General features: G+C 31.9%; 2 protein-coding genes across 2 annotated transcripts; one reads left to right on the forward strand and one right to left on the reverse strand.

The window, feature by feature from the left end:
• The first annotated feature begins 659 nt into the window (after window positions 1-659).
• LOC108903919 (zinc finger autosomal protein-like) lies at window positions 660-5,996 on the forward strand. Its single transcript, XM_018706266.1, has 5 exons — window positions 660-785; window positions 896-1,195; window positions 1,252-1,499; window positions 5,175-5,932; window positions 5,977-5,996. Exons 1-5 carry the CDS (start codon window positions 660-662, stop codon window positions 5,994-5,996), a joined length of 1,452 nt encoding a protein of 483 aa, XP_018561782.1.
• A 6,406-nt stretch (window positions 5,997-12,402) lies between these two features.
• On the reverse strand, window positions 12,403-18,654 carry LOC108903920 (zinc finger protein 90-like). Its single transcript, XM_018706267.1, has 5 exons — window positions 18,475-18,654; window positions 18,106-18,429; window positions 17,262-17,440; window positions 16,265-17,203; window positions 12,403-12,493 (listed from the first exon to the last, which is right to left on the reverse strand). Exons 2-5 carry the CDS (start codon window positions 18,319-18,321, stop codon window positions 12,403-12,405), a joined length of 1,425 nt encoding a protein of 474 aa, XP_018561783.1. The 5' UTR covers window positions 18,322-18,429; window positions 18,475-18,654.
• Between the last annotated feature and the right edge of the window lie 1,237 nt (window positions 18,655-19,891).

Raw genomic sequence — 19,891 nt, forward strand, 5'->3', positions numbered from 1 at the left:
ACTACAACAAGCTACAAAATAAACAAATTTAAAAATTGATTACATTCTTAAATTACAGTATCTAAAAAACATACTTATATTTATTAATTGCAAGTTAGTATACAAATCAACAATTAAAAGATTCAAAATTAAATATAATACACACTTAATCTTTATTTCACTACGATGCTTTTATAAATAAAATTGGTGTAGAAATTCCCGCATTATTTTCATGTGTTCAGGACTTTTGAACTTTTGCTCGGTAGTACACTCGGTAGCAATAAATCAATAAATTTGGTACATGCGCTTTATCATTGACAAAGTACCAAAGTAGCCAACATCAAGGTTACTAGACAAATTTACGGATCATTTGAACTCGACCTGATTGCAGATTGATGTCCATACAACAGAATACTCACTGATTGAAGATCAAACTTTGATCCTCGGTTTGGTGATCTGTTAGTTAACTTAATAGAAAGTTAACTTTTGTTTTATCCAAGGATATTTATAATACATGTATTATAAATGTCCTTGCGAGTTGTCTCTGCCTTGGGTTTTATCTAGGGTTAACTGCTTGCGATACAACCATAGAAAATATAGCGTTAAGTACTATATTTTCTATGGATACAACCGATGATCCAACTCCAACACGTTTATATTTTCATATCAAGAAAGTTATAATGACCAATTTTCAAGAAATTTCGTGTATGCTTTGCCTTCAAACAGTTCAAACTATAACAGTTAAAGGTTTTGAAGTAATAGACAACGCTAATAGAGATATTCTGGATGTTCTTTTGCTGAAACTGGTAAGTCGGTAAAAGATTTAGTTTCTATTGTATCAATTTGTATACATCTCGACAATCTAACTAATTAATATTTTCTGCCAATTATTTCTGTATGATTTAAAATATTTCAGGAATTTGATAGTGAGAGCAAAGAAGTTATATGTAATACTTGCAGAAGAAAATTATCTGCAGCGTTAGAATTCAAGACAAAATGTCTGAATACTAATAACATAATTATGTCATATGTGGATCGTGAAACAATGTTACAGCTTGACATAAGAGAAGTTTATCTGAAGGAAAAGAGAAGCGAGTTAGTTAATATTTCGTGCAGTCAGAAAATATGTCGATTGTGTATGCAACCAGTGAAAAGTGAGTTTATGTGCATACATGAAGAGGAGCTCGAAACTATTCAGAAATTGGCTCCTGAAGTGGTATGAACAATATTGAATACTTGCATTTCCCATAATTTAATAAAACTGCTTTGTAGAATGTAACCATCGTCAAAGATCCCATCGTATGCATGCCATGCTTTGATTCCCTCTGCACACATAACAGTTTCCTAAAAAATTGCTTGGAAATACAGGAAAAAATTAGATGTATTCTTAATAGAACAGCAACAGAATGTCAGATAGATACATTACCATCTGATTTATTCGTTAAGAGTGAATATCTAGATGAAGAAATGTCAATCAAAGTTGAAAGTGTTGACATAAAATCGGAGGATGAGGAAAGGAGGTAAGAGGACTATTTTAATATTAATTTAAAAAATGGCATGGTATCTGGTCGACTTACTCTCATAATTTATAAAATTAAGGATGTTCGATACATCTCTTGCGGGGCAGGCGGTGCGGGAGGGAAGCCTATGCTTATACACGGTAGTTTCGTTGTAGTACCAACCTTACATAAACTAATTTGAGTGAGCTAAATATAATATATACGAATGAAATTTATACAACACATATTAGCTTGCATATATTTTTCGTGTTTAATGCCCGGCAATTAACTTTTTATTTGAATAAAAGTGTCTATTTATTAAGAGCTTGTAAAATTATGAATGAAATCTGGCAACATTGTTATGGCGTGGTGGTAGAAGTTGGGTCAACTGTCATTACTGTCAACTTTGCGCATATTCCGTAAACATGAATGAACATCCAAGGTACAAAGGAAAAGTAATGACTGAAAAGTAATATAAAATGCGTATGAAACAGAATGTGGATTGATGAGAAAAAAGTATAATGTGCAAACCGAGAATCCATATGATAACTATCAAGAAGTTCAGTGTATGATAGTGAGACGTCGCCTTGTCAAATTGAAGATTATGACAGAACATCTAACAGTTCGTTTTGCAAAACGATCCTTTCAATTTTTGTTTCAAATTGCTATTATATTGCATTAGATCACGAAAAATTTATTTAATATTAATTATTACTACATAATTATGTTTTCAACTGGAATAATTTTATAGTCTATAATCGAGCTATTCAAATATAGCGCGTCAGTCAAAGCGTTAAATACAGCATACAGTGTTGCCATATTTCCTTTCATTGGATCAGATGTTTGTTCAAATTTGTCAAAACCTTATATATTTATTCCATTATCAATAATTACATTGTAAGTGCATATTTTTATTGTTTTAAAATGTTTAGTAATATTTAATTCTTTAATTACAATTTTATTTTCCCAATCCTAACCATTTTTAAGAGCAATATTCACGTTTGATTAAAGTTTTTGCCCCAACTCCCTTAAGAGCCTGTGTATAAGAGCACAATTTTTAATATCATTTTTCAAAAAAACTACATTGGCAATCAATCTGATATTTTTACACGAGACAGTTTGCATATTTATTAACAGATTTCAATTGCTTTGAAAACTTACCATTTTTTTTTCGGTATCGAACCTCCTTAAATATAAATATATCATTGAATGTATTATGGTGACATCATCCCCATAGAGGTAATCAATTATGGTTGTAAATTAATGGTTGAGGGATCAATGACAATAAAAAGTATATGAGTGGAGGTTATAGGGTTGCCAAATGTTTTTCTTTTATAGCTATTAAGGACGACTGAAAAGTGGGCTCAACATTTTGTTAGTGTAAAAATATAAAAAATCATATACAAAACAAAACTATAAATTCATAAATGACATCAATAACAAGAAACAACCTTAATCTGATTTTTTCCTTTTATTCAATGACATTTTCTACCCTATTGAAAAGGAAAAAAGTTAAACTTGCGCCTCAGGCCAATCAAAGAACCAGTGATTTTGTGACAAAAATAGTAGTAGCAAATGGACTGTTCCATCATATAAAAGACATTTTGTAGATATATGCATGTTTCCTACTCCAATTAACCATTATTAAATTTTTTATAATAAACATTTTTATGCAAAAAGCATTTTCTTTTTAGTTTTTTTGCCTATAAAACCTAAACTAACAAAGCAATTTGAATGCTATAATAAGACCATTTGTAGAGAACCAAAATACAAATAAAACGATCGGATAATCAGAAACAGAAAACTCGGAAAAATCGGAAAATTTAGTGTTTTTCTAAAAATTCATTACTCCACTAGTTTTTAAGTTGTAGAGCTGACCCTGTGCACAAAAGTAGTAAATTATATGTACTATAAGTGTGCACAAAGCAGCCGCTATCGGACCATTAGTTTCGGCACAATTGCAATTTGAATTTTTTGGAGCATTATTTTGCAAAGTATCTGGATGTGTTGGAGGTGGTTCACTTTTAATTTTTCAGCTGGATTTTAAAAGTAGAAGTATAATGCTACAAAACGTATATTCTAATTTTCCAACAAAATTATGTGAAATAGGTGAAAAATTCCTTCAAACATGCTCAAAAACGGTCGAGCGCGTGTACTCGGTCGAGTAATGGTGGAGGGTTGGAGGTAGCCTGTGCTTTAAGAAAAATTGTACTTGGTGTGTACAGCAAACTGTACTAAATTTTCATGGTGTACTAAATTTTTTCTAGCATGATGAAAACCGCAGTACAGATTATACATCTTTAACTCAATTTTAAATGTATTAAACTAATGCAGACTCAAAAAAATATTCTAAAAAATTTTTATCAAATAAATTCCACTATTCGATACCAGAAATCATAAATGAACAAAAACATTGTATATTACAGGGGCACAAGATTAACAGTTTTCTAAATACAGCAAATATTAATATTGGGGAGTTTCATCACAACAGCGCTACACAGCTGATGCATACCACGTGTGCAAGCGGCAAACTTATCCTACGGAAAAAATGTAAACAACTATTATTATGAAACATTTAGTAAATTTCAAGACAATTGTTTTCCAGGTTTTAAATAAATAAAACAAAATGTATCGATTTTGTAGTACGAAGATATTGTTGTGCTTAAATTTTAGCTCGAATTTTAGTAAAATTATGAATCACTTAAATCAGGAACTTAACTTTTTATCAAATTATGAATTGAAAAATATGTAATTAAAGTACCCAAAGATTCACGTTGTCCAAATAATCATACATATTAAAAATAATTTAGCCAAAAACAACTTGCCAAAAAGCAAAATTTAGTAATTTTTAAACGCACTTGTACAAAACAAACTGCAACATATGCTCGAGATGTCCACCGATGCACACACGATACCTTCGAATCCAATTTTCGCGCACTCGCTGGAAAACACCTCAACAAAAGGAAATAGTGGTACGCAAAAAACACTTGCAAGGTCCAATTCCAGATACCAATACCAACTGAATTGCGTATTGCTGGACAGGTTATTACCTCGTGTTAACAGTCGGGAAAGATACAGCTCTAATATACAACGAATGCACTGCTTCTTTCACCGACATAGAAGCTCTCACTCCAAAATTTCAAATGGAATGGTTGAGCTGTGGTGTAGGGATGTTTTTAAGAACAAATTTTCATTGGTGGAATTTTGCATCTTCCACTGATAGTTTTAGTTCTACATAGGAACCGTCTCAAACCCTCTAAAATATTATGTTTTAATATATCTTGCCTTTATGCAAAGTTGTTTCATTTTTTGCATCAAAGTTACCAAAAAATTTTGATTTTTCTGCATGTAATTCTAAAATGCTTCGTCCAATTTAAATGAAATTCATATAGATTCTATTTGAAAATATTTTCACTTTTAGTAACTGAAGTAATTGTATTTGCAGAAATGTAAAAAATACCCATACCGCTAAGTACTTATTTTTTTGCAGGCGACGTTGAAACTTCAGTATTTATTTTTATTTCTTTGTGTTTTTGTTACAAATCTAATTTGTCCACAAAAATTTGATTTATGTGATAATAAAAATTAAAAATGCGTTGTGGAGTCCAAAAGTTATAACTACATTTGGCATCCCCTATAACCTCTTAAATTTAAAACCTCACTTTGAAAAGTACCTTGTATATGCATTTTTTTCAGTGACACTCTACTACAGGGCTCCGATATTGGACCATTCATGAAGAATAACTGTAAAGATGCAGAAGAGAATGGACCGGAAAACAAATGTAATACAAAAACCGAGCATGAGGCCCAAGTATTGTACAAAAGTGATATATGTATTTACCAGACTGCAAGCAAGAGCTGTTTAGCGGCAAGCTGTGCGAGACACGAGAACAATTCTGAAGTGCACAAATGTGAATCGTGCGAGTATGAAACTGAAAATAAGAAATTACTTCAGAGGCACCGGTTGAGTCATAAAGACCCTTCAGAAATACGTACGCACCAGTGCGAGTCCTGTAATTATGAGACAAAGTACAGGTCTAACTTTGTTAGGCGTCAGGTAAAACACAAAGCACGATTGTACAAATGCAACTTCTGTGATTTCGAAACGGAGTGGAAGACCAGATTTACTAGTCATTATATACAACACAAACATGCAAACAATGATGAGTGTGTCGATAAAACCAAAGACAACACATTGCCGTGTAAAGATACTTCACAACCGTTGATTTATAAATGCGATGGTTGCATCTACGAATCAAAGGATAAGATACTTTTTGCCGAACATCAGTTGATACATAAAGATCCTTCACAGGTTCAACTACACAGGTGTAGCGACTGTAATTACGAAACAAAATACAGGAGTTATATAAAACGACATAAACTGAAACATAAGGATCCTTCGCAGGTTCAAATGTACAGATGTAATGACTGTGATTACGAAACTAAATATAGCAGTTCTATCAAACAACACCAACTGAAGCATAAAGATTCTTCGCAGGTTCAAATGTACAAGTGTAACGAATGTGAATACGAAACTAAATACAAATATGATATCAAACATCACCAACTGAAGCATAAAGATCCTTCGCAGGTTCAAATGTACAGATGTAACAATTGCGATTACGAAACTAAATACAAGAATGCTCTCAAACAGCACAAACTAAAACATAAAGATCTTTCGCAGCTTCAGATGTACAGGTGTAACGACTGCGATTATGAAACTAAATACAAGAATCTTATTAAACAACACGAACTGAAGCATAAAGATCCTTCAGAAGTTCAAATGTACAAGTGTAATGACTGCGATTACGAAACTAAATACGAGAAGAATATCAAACAGCACCGACTGAAACATAAGGATTCGTCACAGGTTCAAATGTACAGATGTAATGACTGCGATTACGAAACTAACTACGAGAAGAATATCAAACAGCACCGATTGAAACATAAGGATTCGATACAAGTTGAGATGTACAAGTGTAACGACTGCGATTATGAAACTAAATACAAGAATGTTATCAAACAACACGAACTAAAGCATAAAGATCCTTCAGAAGTTCAAATGTACAGATGTAACGACTGCAATTACGAAACTAAATACGAGAAGAATATCAAACAGCACCGATTGAAACATAAGGATTCGTCACAGGTTCAAATGTACAGGTGTAACGACTGCGATTTTGAAACTAAATACGAGAAGAATATCAAACAGCACCAATTGAAACATAAGGATTCGTCGCAGGTTCCAATGTACAGGTGTAACGACTGCAACTACGAAACTAAATACAGCAGTAATATGAAACAGCACCAACTTAAGCATAAAGGTCCTTTGCAGGTTCAGATGTTCAGGTGTAATGACTGTAATTACGAAACTAAATACAGGCGTTATATCAAACAGCACCAACTGAAACATAAAGACCCTTTGAAGGTTCAAATGTACAGGTGTAATGACTGCGATTTTGAAAGTAAATACGAGAAGAATATCAAACAGCACCGATTGAAACATAAGGATTCGTCACAGGTTCAAATGTACAGGTGTAACGACTGCAACTACGAAACTAAATACTGGAGTTATGTCAAACGGCACCAACTAAAGCATAAAGATCCTTCGCAAGTGCAAATGTACAAGTGTAATGATTGTGATTACGAAACTAGATACGAGGGTGATATCAAACAGCACCGACTGAAGCATAAAGATCCTTCAGAGATTCAAATGTACAGATGTGACGACTGCAATTACGAAACTAAATACAGGAGCAATATGAAACAGCACCAACTGAAACATAAAGATCCGTTGCAGGTTGAAATGTTCAGGTGTAATGACTGTAATTACGAAACTAAATACAAGCGTTATATCAAACAACACCAACTGAAACATAAAGACCCTTTGCAGGTTCAAATGTACAGGTGTAATGACTGCGATTTTGAAACCAAATACAGGAGCTCTATTAATTCTCACGTGTCGAAGCATAAAGAGTCTTCTTAAATAGAAATGTACAAATGTGATCTGTGTGATTTGTTAACAACTAAGTGTAAAGAGTCTTTGCAAAATATAGGATTGGTATCCTATATTTTACAAACACGTAAATATGAAGTAAAACAACACCTTCCTTGAAAAACACATTGGTCGAAACTCAAAAACCTGATTGGAACAGAAGCCGACATGTGATTTTGTACCTGTATTTGTAGAATTCGCTAATATCTAGTTAATCTAGTTATGATCTGAAAAATCCATAGGTATTTTTCTATTTCTCAAAATGTGATAAAAAAGGTCTAATTTAAACAAGCATAATTTTCTTTTTTAATACAATACTATTGAGAACTGCTGACGTCACTATGCAGTGCTGCTGGTTTATATCACAGTATAGTTAAATCGGTAAGGACAGCTATACTTTTGCACCAAGCCAATTCCAGAATTCATTCATCTCTAGTTTACTACCCTCTGTTGTATGTTTTGGAATACTTACTGTTCTGTGGTATTACCCCAACCTCTTAATAAAACTATCAAATGTAAATAATGTCTAAAACTTTCTAAACAGCATATTGTTAGGTATAAAAACACAATTTTTTTCTAATTTGAGGTACTCCGTATCTCTTACCATTTTCTAGATCCTAATGCTATCCCATTCTTATCTTGGACACACTGTATATGTTGTAATGTTCTGAAAATGCTGCGGAAAATTTCAAGGCACCCTCCTGCCTCGGTACATTGTTAACATGGGCGTAGCTAGGGGGGCAGGGGTATGCCTGTTCTCCATATCAACTCTTTAGAATCTCGAAGAAAATGATAGTAAACTAAAATGATTTATTTAAAAAAATTCATTGGTTTAAAGGTTTTTCTCGCTGTTGTTAATATGTTAGCTATTTGAAATATTATATCTTTCCATAATAATTAAGGAGTAAAATAAATGAGTAAACCAAACGTTAATGAATCATTTCTGCTATGATTAACATAAGATTTGTACGCTGTCATGACATCATTAATTGGACAGTCTTACCATCTTTCAAATATTTCAATAAAACAAAAATAATAATAATAATAATAATAATAATAATGTTGGGCACAAAATGACTATGTACTATTCTCACATCTGCGAATCAACTATTATTACTACGCGCTTAAAGAATATCTAACTACTATTATATAATTTTTACTTTGCTATATCTAAATTATTTTTAACCGTTAATGAGTAGGTCTCAACTTACCTAGTGCAATAAATTATGTACTTACCTTTGGTGGAAAAAATGCTAGACAAAATGTACCCTTTCACTGCTAGAAAACGCCTTCTTGTTCTAGTAAAGCATTTTTTTAAATTTATACTCTAAAAAATAGGTTGTTAGACACCTCTAGAAAATTCTCTCCAAATATGAGCTCTTAATTTTAATAGAAAGGTTCTCCGCTTTACAGTTTTCCATTTTTCCTCAGCATTAGAAAAAAAAATTCATATCTCTCTATCAACTGTTTGTTAAAAATATCTCTCCTCATATACTTGTAGGAAATTGAACGCTCTACAAAAAAGGTCTCTTACAATTCGTTCGTAAACCTCACCATTTAAAAGATATTAAAGGTTAAAGTTTTATTACTTTCAGACAAATTTCTGTTTTTGCTGATGAATTTTATAACTCGTTAACAAAAAATCATAATGAGTTGCGCAATTCATAGTTTTGTAGGAAATTAACTGCTCTACAAAAATGGTCGATTAAATAAAGCGTTTAAAAGATATTCATCGTCAAACTTCAATGCACGCCAATTTTAACAGTTTTTGATTAATAATTCGGAAAATTTCAATTTAGTTTATGAGTTTCAGGGAAGTTTATACAAATTTGAGTTTCTATGAATAGAGAAATGTTTTAAACTATTTTTCTAGTTTTTTTTTAGTCGTAATCATGTTTGGTTACATCGAAAAAAAATTAGTGCATTATTTCTGACTGAGAGTCAACAATTCATTAAATCTTGAAAAAATAACGTTTTTGTCAGAAATTTATTATGAAAAGTGTTAATCTTAAAGAAAAAAATTGTTCACTTTGTTATTAAAAAGTTTTTTTATTTAATTATCAAGTGAATTATAAAATTTCAAACATTTATAAAATATTCGTACACTTTCACTGTAAAAAATTTTCTTTATAAATAATATAAAATAGTTTGTTAACGAGTTATAAAATTCATAATCAAAACAGAAATTTGTTTTAAAATAATCAAACTTCAACCTTATGAATTTTTTTTCTAATACTGAGGAAAAAATGGAAAACTATAAAGCGGAGAACCTTCCTATTAAAATTAAGAGCTCATATTTGGAGAGAATTTTCTAGAGGTGTCTAGCAACCTATTTTTCAGAGTATAAAGTAAAAAAAAATAGTCGAATATTTTTGACCCACCCTAATATAAAGTGCTATCGCCAGTTTGACTGTGACAATTCTTATCACATCCGGCCAGTGCTTATTACTTTTTAACGGTTTCCTATTAGAACTAATTATTTGTTATCACATGCTGCCAGGCCTAATTATTTTATACCAACTTGCAAATATTCTCGACACTGCTGTTGCGGCTATCAGTGTTCCTGTTAAACGCATATAAATAGACATATAGTATTAATGACACAATTAGTTGCGTATTTAAAACTGCCACGATGAATATGTGCTGTTATACGCATCTGTGCAACATCACAAACCGACTAACACTGTCCGTTAATTTACAGCAATACCTCAAAGACAGGTAAGTTTTTTCCTAATTATAATATGCTTTTGTGACACATAAAACTTGTTTAATAGTATGCTACTGGTTGTATGCTCCGAATGCAACCCAGATGTCCTCCAACATGCCAGCGATAGTGGTACGTGTGAATGGTGGGAAGTTGAGGATCTTCGGGACGTCAATTCCGGAACATTCTAAATTCTACAAGTTGAGAAAAAAGTTTCAACACAAGTTGATTGGAGATTTTGATATTTTTTACAAAATAAAGATTATTATTATTAAGTCTATATGGGCTTCATTTATGTTTATAATTGTACTTTATACAGGGTGTTTCAGTTCGAGTGAATCAAACTTTAACCACAAATAGAACTCAATAAATAATCAGAATTGCCTTATAAAGCAAGGGTCTAAGTCTCACCGTTTTCATTGTACAGCACCGTATTGGTCGGTTGTTAAAATCATATTATTTACGAAATTTTTACTATGCTTATAAGGAATTGATTCAAATTTGGTGTGGTGTTATCATTTACATATGTGCATAATTTACTGTAAAATTTACTAATTTTTGTAGGTCAGTGGCGTAGGAATGGGTAGTAAAGCGGAATTTTTTTATCCCAACTTCTAAATGTAAATATAGAGAGTACATTAAACAAGAAATTAAATACAACTGTTATAAAAATAAATAAATAGTACCTAGTATATACATCAGAGTGTCCGCAAATTTCACCGACAACGTTTGACTGCATATTCACGACGATAAATAAATACGATCTACGAAAAAAAGTTAAATAAAAACTTTTTGGTTTTTGAGTTTTCAAAGTTGTCAAAAATAAAACTAAGTTAATTAATAACTTCATAACCCTTTTACCGATCACGTTAAAATTTGGAAATTTATTTGGACTATTATGGCATATTATTTCTTGACGATTTAGTCAAATCGATATAATGGGTGATAGTTTTCTCCGGTTACCTCTCCCTTTTAGCCGTTAAAACTTTTACAGTTGTCGTATTTTTTAAAAACGGCAAGAAAAATAAAAAAGGGGGTTATATAAAAAAAAAAAAGTGGTCTCTTGAGAAACTCACCTACAGAAAACCATTCTTGAGAAAAAAGGCATTATTTGCAGGTCTGTATGTTGCCACAGCAAACATCTCGTTTTCATCGCCTACTTAACTCAAAGTTTTAAATCTGTAACACTGATACGCAAGCCGAAACGTACAGACTTGTAAATAATGCCTTTTTTCTCAAGAATGGTATTCTGCAGGCGTGTTTGTCAAGAGTCAATTTTTTTTTAATAAAACGACTTTTTCAATGTTGCTGCCCGTTTTAAAAAAATACGACCACTGTACAAGTTTTGACCGCTAAAAGGGAGAGATAACGGGAGAAAACTATCACCCAGTATATGCCAAATTTTAATGTGATCGGTAAAAGGGTTATGAAGTTATTAATTAAATTAGTTTTATTTTTTATAATTTTGAAGTCCTGTAACTCAAAAAACCCAAAAGATTTTATTTAACTTTTTTTCGTAGATCGTATTTATTCCTCATCGTGAATACGCAGTCAAACGTTGTCGGTGAAATTTGCGGACACTCTGTAGACAGGTGCATGGGAAATAAGTTAAAAATCGGCAGTACAGGGTGATTCACTATTTTGGTCTCAAATTACTCGTCGTAAAAAATTAAGTTGAGCAGTTTTTAGTTTTTTGAAAAATTTCCCCTATTTAGGAGTTGAAAAGACGCAAAAAATGAAGAATTGAATATTACCAATAAATATAAAAACTATTAGCATGTTAATTTTTCTATCAAATGATTCTTGATACAAAGAAATATTTATTCTCATGACTGAAATAAGCAAGTTGAATTAGAAAAATCCACCCTTAAGCGCGCTCAGGGGGTGGAATCATCCCCAAAAATAGAGAACGTCAGAAATAATTGTAAAAATTCCAAAAAAAAATATATTAAGATAATTCACATGCTAATAGTTTTTATATCAATTGGTAATATTCAAATTCTTCATTTTTAACATTTTTTCAACCCCTAAGTAGGAAGATATTTCTATGTATTTTTTTTCAATCTCTGCGAATTGTGAAAAAAATGGGCGAAAATCGCAGGTTTTTTTTGGTCACTCTTTATATCATTTACAACCCTTCCACTCTATGTGTTGCTACTCCACCAAATTTACCAAAACAGGTCAGCAACAAAGAAAAAGTAATTGAAGTGACTAACAAATTTATTTCAGCAAAGTTCAATCGGAATGTAATATTTGCAATTATTCAAGATATACAGGCTGTTACAAATTCGCCTCTCACTACAGGGATCTCGGAAACTGTAACAGATGCGAATAGAATAAAGATTAGTCTGAGAATTTAACTCATTTAGAAGGAAAAAAATGAAAATTGTTACTTGTTACCTGGACTTTTATAAGTGGAAATGGTAAACGGGCTTATAATAAACGAAAAAAATAATAAATGCGTGAACAGGGGCGGCGGAGGGTTGGTTTGGAGGGTGGAAAAGTTATGAAAAATTGGATCATTGGGATTTCTGTCGAAAGTTAACGTCAGACAAAAAAGTATCCAATACAAAAGTTGTAGATCATGCAAAAATCTACAACTTTTGTAGAGGTCATTTTTTAACAACCTCAAAATTTCCGAGAAAAATGCGAAAAACAGGCATTTTCTGATTTTTCGTTTTTTATTTATCATTTCCGCAAAAATAATTTAATTTTGACGCAACTTTGTGAAAGTATACCATTCTCTGTCTTTAACAAAATCAAATTTTTTAGATAAAAAATCAAGAAGTTTCTGAATTATTTATTTTTTTCGACCTGAAACACTTTTTTCAAAAAAAAATTCTACTTAAAAAAATCGTCGTACAGAATTCTGCCGGTAATAATTTTTTACGTTTTCAGATATACTTTTTGGTGAAATAAAAAAAATTGTAATCACAGTTCAAAAAACATGCTCAAAAATGCAAAAAAGTAAAAAATGACTTGTAGCAATTAATTTTTCAGTAATTGTTGATAATTTGTTTAAATTAAAAAACATTCAAAAACTGATTACACCATTCAATTGTACAGAAAAAATACAAAAAAACTGTCTCAGTATTTCAGCCAAAACTATTTTTGTACAGTATTGCTATAAACATAAGTCGAATAGTAAATAAATAAAATAAATAATAATGTTTTTTCCGTAGGTTCAATTAGTGTACTTATTTTTTTAATGAATTCATAGATATACAGTGTGTCCAAGATAAGAATGGGATAGGCATTAGGATCTAGGAAACGGTAAGAGATACGGGGTGACTCAGATTAGAAAAAAGTTGTGTTTTTTATACTTAACAATATGCTGTTTAGAAAGTTTCAAAATTTCGGGTAGTTCCGGAGATATCCGAAAAAACTCGAAATTTTGCAAAATTGTTTAATTTTTTCTAGCTTTATTTGAAAACGACTTTTAAAATAAATTACATACTTACAATGCCACTTTTTTCGCTTTATACAATGGTGTCAACAATTTTGCAATCCGACGTTTCGTCTTAGAGGGACCGTCATCGAGTTAATTTTTTTAAATACATCGCTGCTATTTTTATGATAAAATCTAAAGTCATTTTTAACTCTGAATTAAAGGATATTACTATTGTAATCGCTTAAAAAGTTTTTATCTTGTTTTAGCTATAATTTAAAATTTTTCCTTAGTGCGGCTCTGAACGCTTTCAAAATATCAATTGGATGAAGTCATAACAGTATAAAAGTCAATACCGCACAAAATATCCAACAATTTTTTACTACTATTAGCAATACTAACTATAATAAAATATTTCATAAATTCGTATTATTTTTTTGTTAGGTACTTTTTAAATTATGGATTAAAAAAAATTGTTGGATATTTTGTGCTGTATTTACTTTTATTGTCTCCTCTCTCTCTCTCTCTCTCCCCTCCAATAGATACAGGTATATTGAAAGCGCTCACAACCGTACTCAGGAAAAATTCTTAATGATAGCTAAAAACCTTTTATTACAATATCTGATGATGGTCCCTCGAAGACGAAAAGTCGGACTGCAAAAATGTTGACGCCATTGGATAGAGTGAAAAAGTGGCAATGTAAATATGCAATTTATTTAAAATTCGTTTTCAAATAAAGCCAGAAAAAAAATAAAACGATTTTGCAAAACTTCGGGTTTTCGGATTTCACGTCAACAGTAGACTTTGCAGCTAATACTTTGTATTGCTGAAATCTCTAATCGTCCAGAGATAATTTATCATTTGAGCATTTGTAATACTGTACAAAAAGTTTTGGGTCAAACAATGAGACAGTTTTTTCTTTATTTTTTCCATAAAATTGAATGGTGTAATCAGTTTTTGAATGTTTTTTAATTTAAACAAATTATCAACAATAACTGAAAAATTCAGTTACAAGTCGTTTTTTATTTTTTTTTGCATTTTTGAGTACAGATTTTTTAATTTCACCAAAAAGTATATAATAACAAAAAAAATGATTACTGGCAGGACTCTGTACGATGTTTTTTTTTAAGTAGAATTTTTCTTTGAAAAAAATGAATATCAGAAACTTCTTGATTTTTTTATCTAAAAAAATTTGAGGTTATTTAAGACATAGAAAGGTATACTTTCATCAAGTTTCGTCAAAATTAAATTATTTTTGCGAACATGAGAAATAAAAAACGAAAAATCAGAAGAAAACCTGTTTTTTGCATTTTTCTCGGAAATTTTGAAGTTATGTTAAAAAGTGACTTCTACAAAAGTTGTAGATTTCATGATCTACAACTTTTGTATTGGATAATTTTTTGCTTGACGTCAACTTTCGCCAGAAATCCCAGTGATACAATATTTCATAACTTTTAAATGTTATAATTGGTTTTCAGATATTATTAAACCAATATTTACAAAATAATTGTTGAAAATATTGGGAAAGTCATACAGTAATTTAGTTTTATCAAAAACTCAACCATACCAACGGTATAATAATTCAAACATGGTCAAGAAGTGGTCGATGGTTTGCCACGTTTTGGTTGTCCTTCAACGTCTTCAACTGAAGAAAACATCGATAAAGTGCAGGTCGTGGTGCTTGCAAACTGTCATTATAGTTTGAGAGAGCTGGCATATGAACTAAATACATCTCTTAAATCAGTTTGCATCATTTTAATTGATAATGAAATACGTCGCAGCACAACTGGTTCCAAATGAGCTGAATTTTCTTCAAAAAGAGCATCGCAGACATGCTTAAATGAGCTAATTTGGACTCTGTATGATAACAGGTGACGAAACATGAGTTCATGAGTTTGATTTGTAAACGAGCCAAGTTTTGGAATGTCACTTTTCTAATGAGCTGAAACCAAAAAAAGCCACAAAAATCCGAGTCATGTTGACTGTTTTCTTTGACTATCGTAGTGTTGTTCACACATAATTTCTTCCGGATGGAGAAATAGTCAACAAAGAACATTATCTGGGCCTTATGAGGCATTAGAAGTAAGCGCCGGAAAAGACTAGATTTATGGAAAGAAAATTCCTGGATTGTGAATGAATTTTTGAACAAAACTCGATGAATGTCATCAGGCAGTCACCGTATTCGCCAGATATGGTCCCTGCTGACATTTCCTCTTTCCCAAACTCAAATTATCACTTCGTAGAACTCATTTTGAGTCTAGAAGGCATAAAACGGAAATCGCGGAAGGAATATGTATTTAAAAGGTGTTTTGACGACTGGGTCGTTCGTTGGGAAAGTGTATTGCTTCAAATGGACCCTATTTTGAAGGACAAAATAAATTTTGATGATTAATTGAATATATTGTTTTATTACAATTTCTGATACTTTTTTGACAGAATGTATATTTGCTACAACATAGAAAAATAAATTGTCAGGCTACAATAGTCATTTAATCCAAATGTTCAGATGTTTTTCGTTCTAATAGCGACGATTTGCAGTTGTGAAATTTTCATGTAAATATTTTTTGTCTTGATAGAAATTGTATGTCGAAAAATAATTGGACTGATTGGAATTTTCAACGAATGTTTGTGTTTCAGCTGATGTCATACTTCTATTATAATTAATCATGTAAATGCCTTCATCACATTTATACACTTACATTTCAGACTTATGCCTTAACTTATGTCTCGAGAAGCAACTTCTATGCTTGGTTACAAAATCACACACATCACAGGTGTGCATTCTGACCAAAGAAGTATCTCTGTGTATTACCTGATGATTTATAAGATTACGTTTACAGGCAGTTTCAAAATCGCAAGAGTAACATTTGTACATTTCGCCCTTTTTGTGTGCTATCTGATGGCTTCTAAGACTATCCTTATGTTTGGTTTTAAAATCACATATTTTACACTCGAACACTTGCAGTTCTGAAAAGTTTTTGTGTGTTAATTGATGTCTTATAAGGCTCAATTTATACTTTGTTTCAAAGTCACACTTATCACACTTGTACATCTGGGCCAGAAAACGTTCCACATGCTTTAACTCATGACGTATGAAGTTATGTTTATGGTTAGTCTCATAAGTACATTTCTTACACTTGTACGTCCCTTTCAATCCAGAAAACTTATCTAGTTTTTTGTGCAACAACTGATGATTTTGGAGGTGTTCTTTACGCTTTGTTTGAAAATCGCAGTTATCACACTTGTACATTTGAATCTCCCATAACTGTTTGTGTCTCAACTGGTGCACTTTCAGGTGACACTTATATTTGGTTTCGTGAGTACATTTATCGCATTTGTATATTTTGATTTTAGAAGGGTCTGTGTTATGTTGCAACTTATGAATTTTAATATTGCCTTTATATTTTGTCTCGAAACTACATTCATCACACTTGAACATTTGTAATTCTGATAGATCTTTGTGTATTATCTGATGGCTAGTAAGATTGTATTTCGAGTGAGTTTTAAAAGAACATTTGTCACATCCGTATGTAGCATAACGTTTGCGTTTGTTATTTGTTCGCCTTACGCCTTTACAACCACGTTTTCTTTTGCTCTTCTTTGCCGTTTTTCTCTTCGAACCATGCGGAGGTGGATCACTAAAACAGTAAAGATACTTTGTTATTCCATAACTCTGGTAATCAGATACTTTCTTACCTAACTTGATCATCCTCCTCTAGATTTAAATCAACATTTTCAATATTAATACGAGACTGTTTACTGTTATTTTCATATTTTTCTTGCACATCAAGGCATTTTTTTACAAAGCTACCATGAGTTGCAAGAGAATCGAAGCACAGTTCACATATAACAGGGTCCTTAATGGCACTGATGTTCTAGATAAACAAAAAAAAATGAATAAAAAAGGTAACAATAGTACTGGTGCAAAAAATAACTCAAAAAAAAATCAGATGGCGAGACAAACCGCATAACATATGACATATGCATTGTAGTTCCTACACACACTCCATTTAAAAAATATGGATATAAAAATTCTAAAGCTCCTTATTTATTAGAAGATCAATCAATAATTTTTTATTTGTAGGTGGTTTTCAGGAAATTAAATATTAAAATGTTTTCGGGGTAAAAACCATTTTATAAAATTGTTCTAACATTAATAATTTTCCTTTTCCGTTTAAATCAGAGAAAATTAATTTTAAATTCTTATGAATATTTAGAGATGATGTAGTACACAAAAGTGGCGGTTGTAAAAATTAAAACAATCATAATAATGAAGTAATAATTTCAAATGTTTGTAAAATTTCTTTTCAGAATCTGCAGTTGATAGAGAATGATTTAATGTAGTCTTGGTCTTATTGTTTAATTTTACAGAAAAATTGCCAACATAAAGAAAATAAAATTATTGTTGCAAAGAAAATCACTGGTCACGTGGCTTGTAAACATTTATGAAAACTCTGAACAACTACTTATACATCAAAACAAAAATAAGAAATTTGTCCTGTATTTATATTTTGTCAGGAGTATATTGCAATATACTTACTACTTGTGGTATATATTTATCAATTATGTCAACATCCACTTCATCTGGTTTCACAAATCCACATTTAATCAATTGAAAACATAATCGACAAATTTTCTGATTTTCTGATACATCGATAAAGTGATTATCTCCTTTTTCCTTTAGATAAATTTCTTTCAAGTTAACTAGCATTTTATTGCAACCAATATAAGGAAAAAGAATATCCTCAGTATCCATACATATAGACTTAAATTTAAGAGCGGAAAATAATTTAATGCGACATTTTTTTACACATTACATGCTTATCTCTCTTCTGGAAATTCTAAAATATATTCTTTATTAAAACTACCAGTGAACAATAATTTAGGTGTAATAAACCCTAAAACTTACGAACTTCTGCAAAACAACATTTAGGACTTCCCTTATAACTTCCCCAATTACTTCACAATTTGTGTCGCTTATAATATTAAGACACAGCCTGCAAAATGTTTCGTTAGACTTTTCCGGTAACATTTTATTTTCTTTTTTAACAGATAATCAATTCAAATTTTTAATACGTAACAACCCTTGGTAACAACCATCAATAACAGTCGTAACATAACCTTAACCGTAAAAATTTCATAAGTGAAGTTGAAGTGTCATCTTTCCAAATCTCTTCTTCTTCTTTTGTAATTCATAATAGAATGAGAGTCATGAGTTTTATCGAGACTGAGATTGAAGAATGACCATAATATAGTAATAATTACCATTACCAATTTGGAGCCTCGAATAAGGCTAGAAAAAGACATACTTTAAGATTAGTAAGATTAGTGACAACAGAATTGACTTTAAGAAGAAGTGCTTTAAGCACAGAATAAAGTTGTTTACTATTCTGGGTTGCTAGCCCCAATAGTATATGATCGATGGCAGTATGTATTTAGAGAGGAGTAGAAGAACACTTGAGGATCTGTTACAATTGAGGAATTCGAGTTAGTGGCTGAGCGCGCGGCCCGACGCGTCGACAGAGAGCCAGACAATGACATAATCCCCCCCGCAACACCTGACGAACTAAGACTGACAATACGCAGACTTAAAAACNCAACCCTTGGTAACAACCATCAATAACAGTCGTAACATAACCTTAACCGTAAAAATTTCATAAGTGAAGTTGAAGTGTCATCTTTCCAAATCTCTTCTTCTTCTTTTGTAATTCATAATAGAATGCGAGTCATGAGTTTTATTCAGACTGAGATTGATGAATGGCCATAATATAGTAATAATTACCAATAACAATTTCGAACCTCATAATAAGGCTAGAAAAAGACATTCTTTAAGATTAGTAACAACAGAATTGACTATGCTTTAAGACTATTTATTTTTTCTAGAGTGTGCGGAGATACGAGCTGTTGTCATAGAGTCCTACTTTAGAAATGGACGCGCACGCCATTATTCCATGGCTAGAAATTGGCCTCAATGATTTGGGATCGAGGGCGCCGCGCCATTATTCTATGGCTAGAAATTGGCCTCAATGATTTGGGATCGAGGGGGATTATCCCTCTTTATCCTGCCTCATCTCGTGTAGGCCTGGACAGCCTTCGTAGGTGGGCCCCATCCGTCGTCTACCCCGACCGCAAATGCGGCCGGTGTAGGCGCTTTGTGGGACCTCCTTTTGTCCTGGCTGGGCCCCGCCGGCTAGGGCCCTTTCTTCTGGCGCTCTTCTTGCTTCGCCGGCTCGTCTGTGTAAACCCCGGGGGTAGTGTCATGTTTATGTGTGGTATGGTTGGGTAGGGTAGTGCGGCTATGCAGCCTGGGATGCGCTTTGCTAAGG

This window comes from Anoplophora glabripennis, unplaced genomic scaffold, assembly GCF_000390285.2.
Source record: "Anoplophora glabripennis isolate ALB-LARVAE unplaced genomic scaffold, Agla_2.0 scaffold111, whole genome shotgun sequence".
Taxonomy (NCBI): Eukaryota; Metazoa; Arthropoda; class Insecta; order Coleoptera; family Cerambycidae; genus Anoplophora; species Anoplophora glabripennis.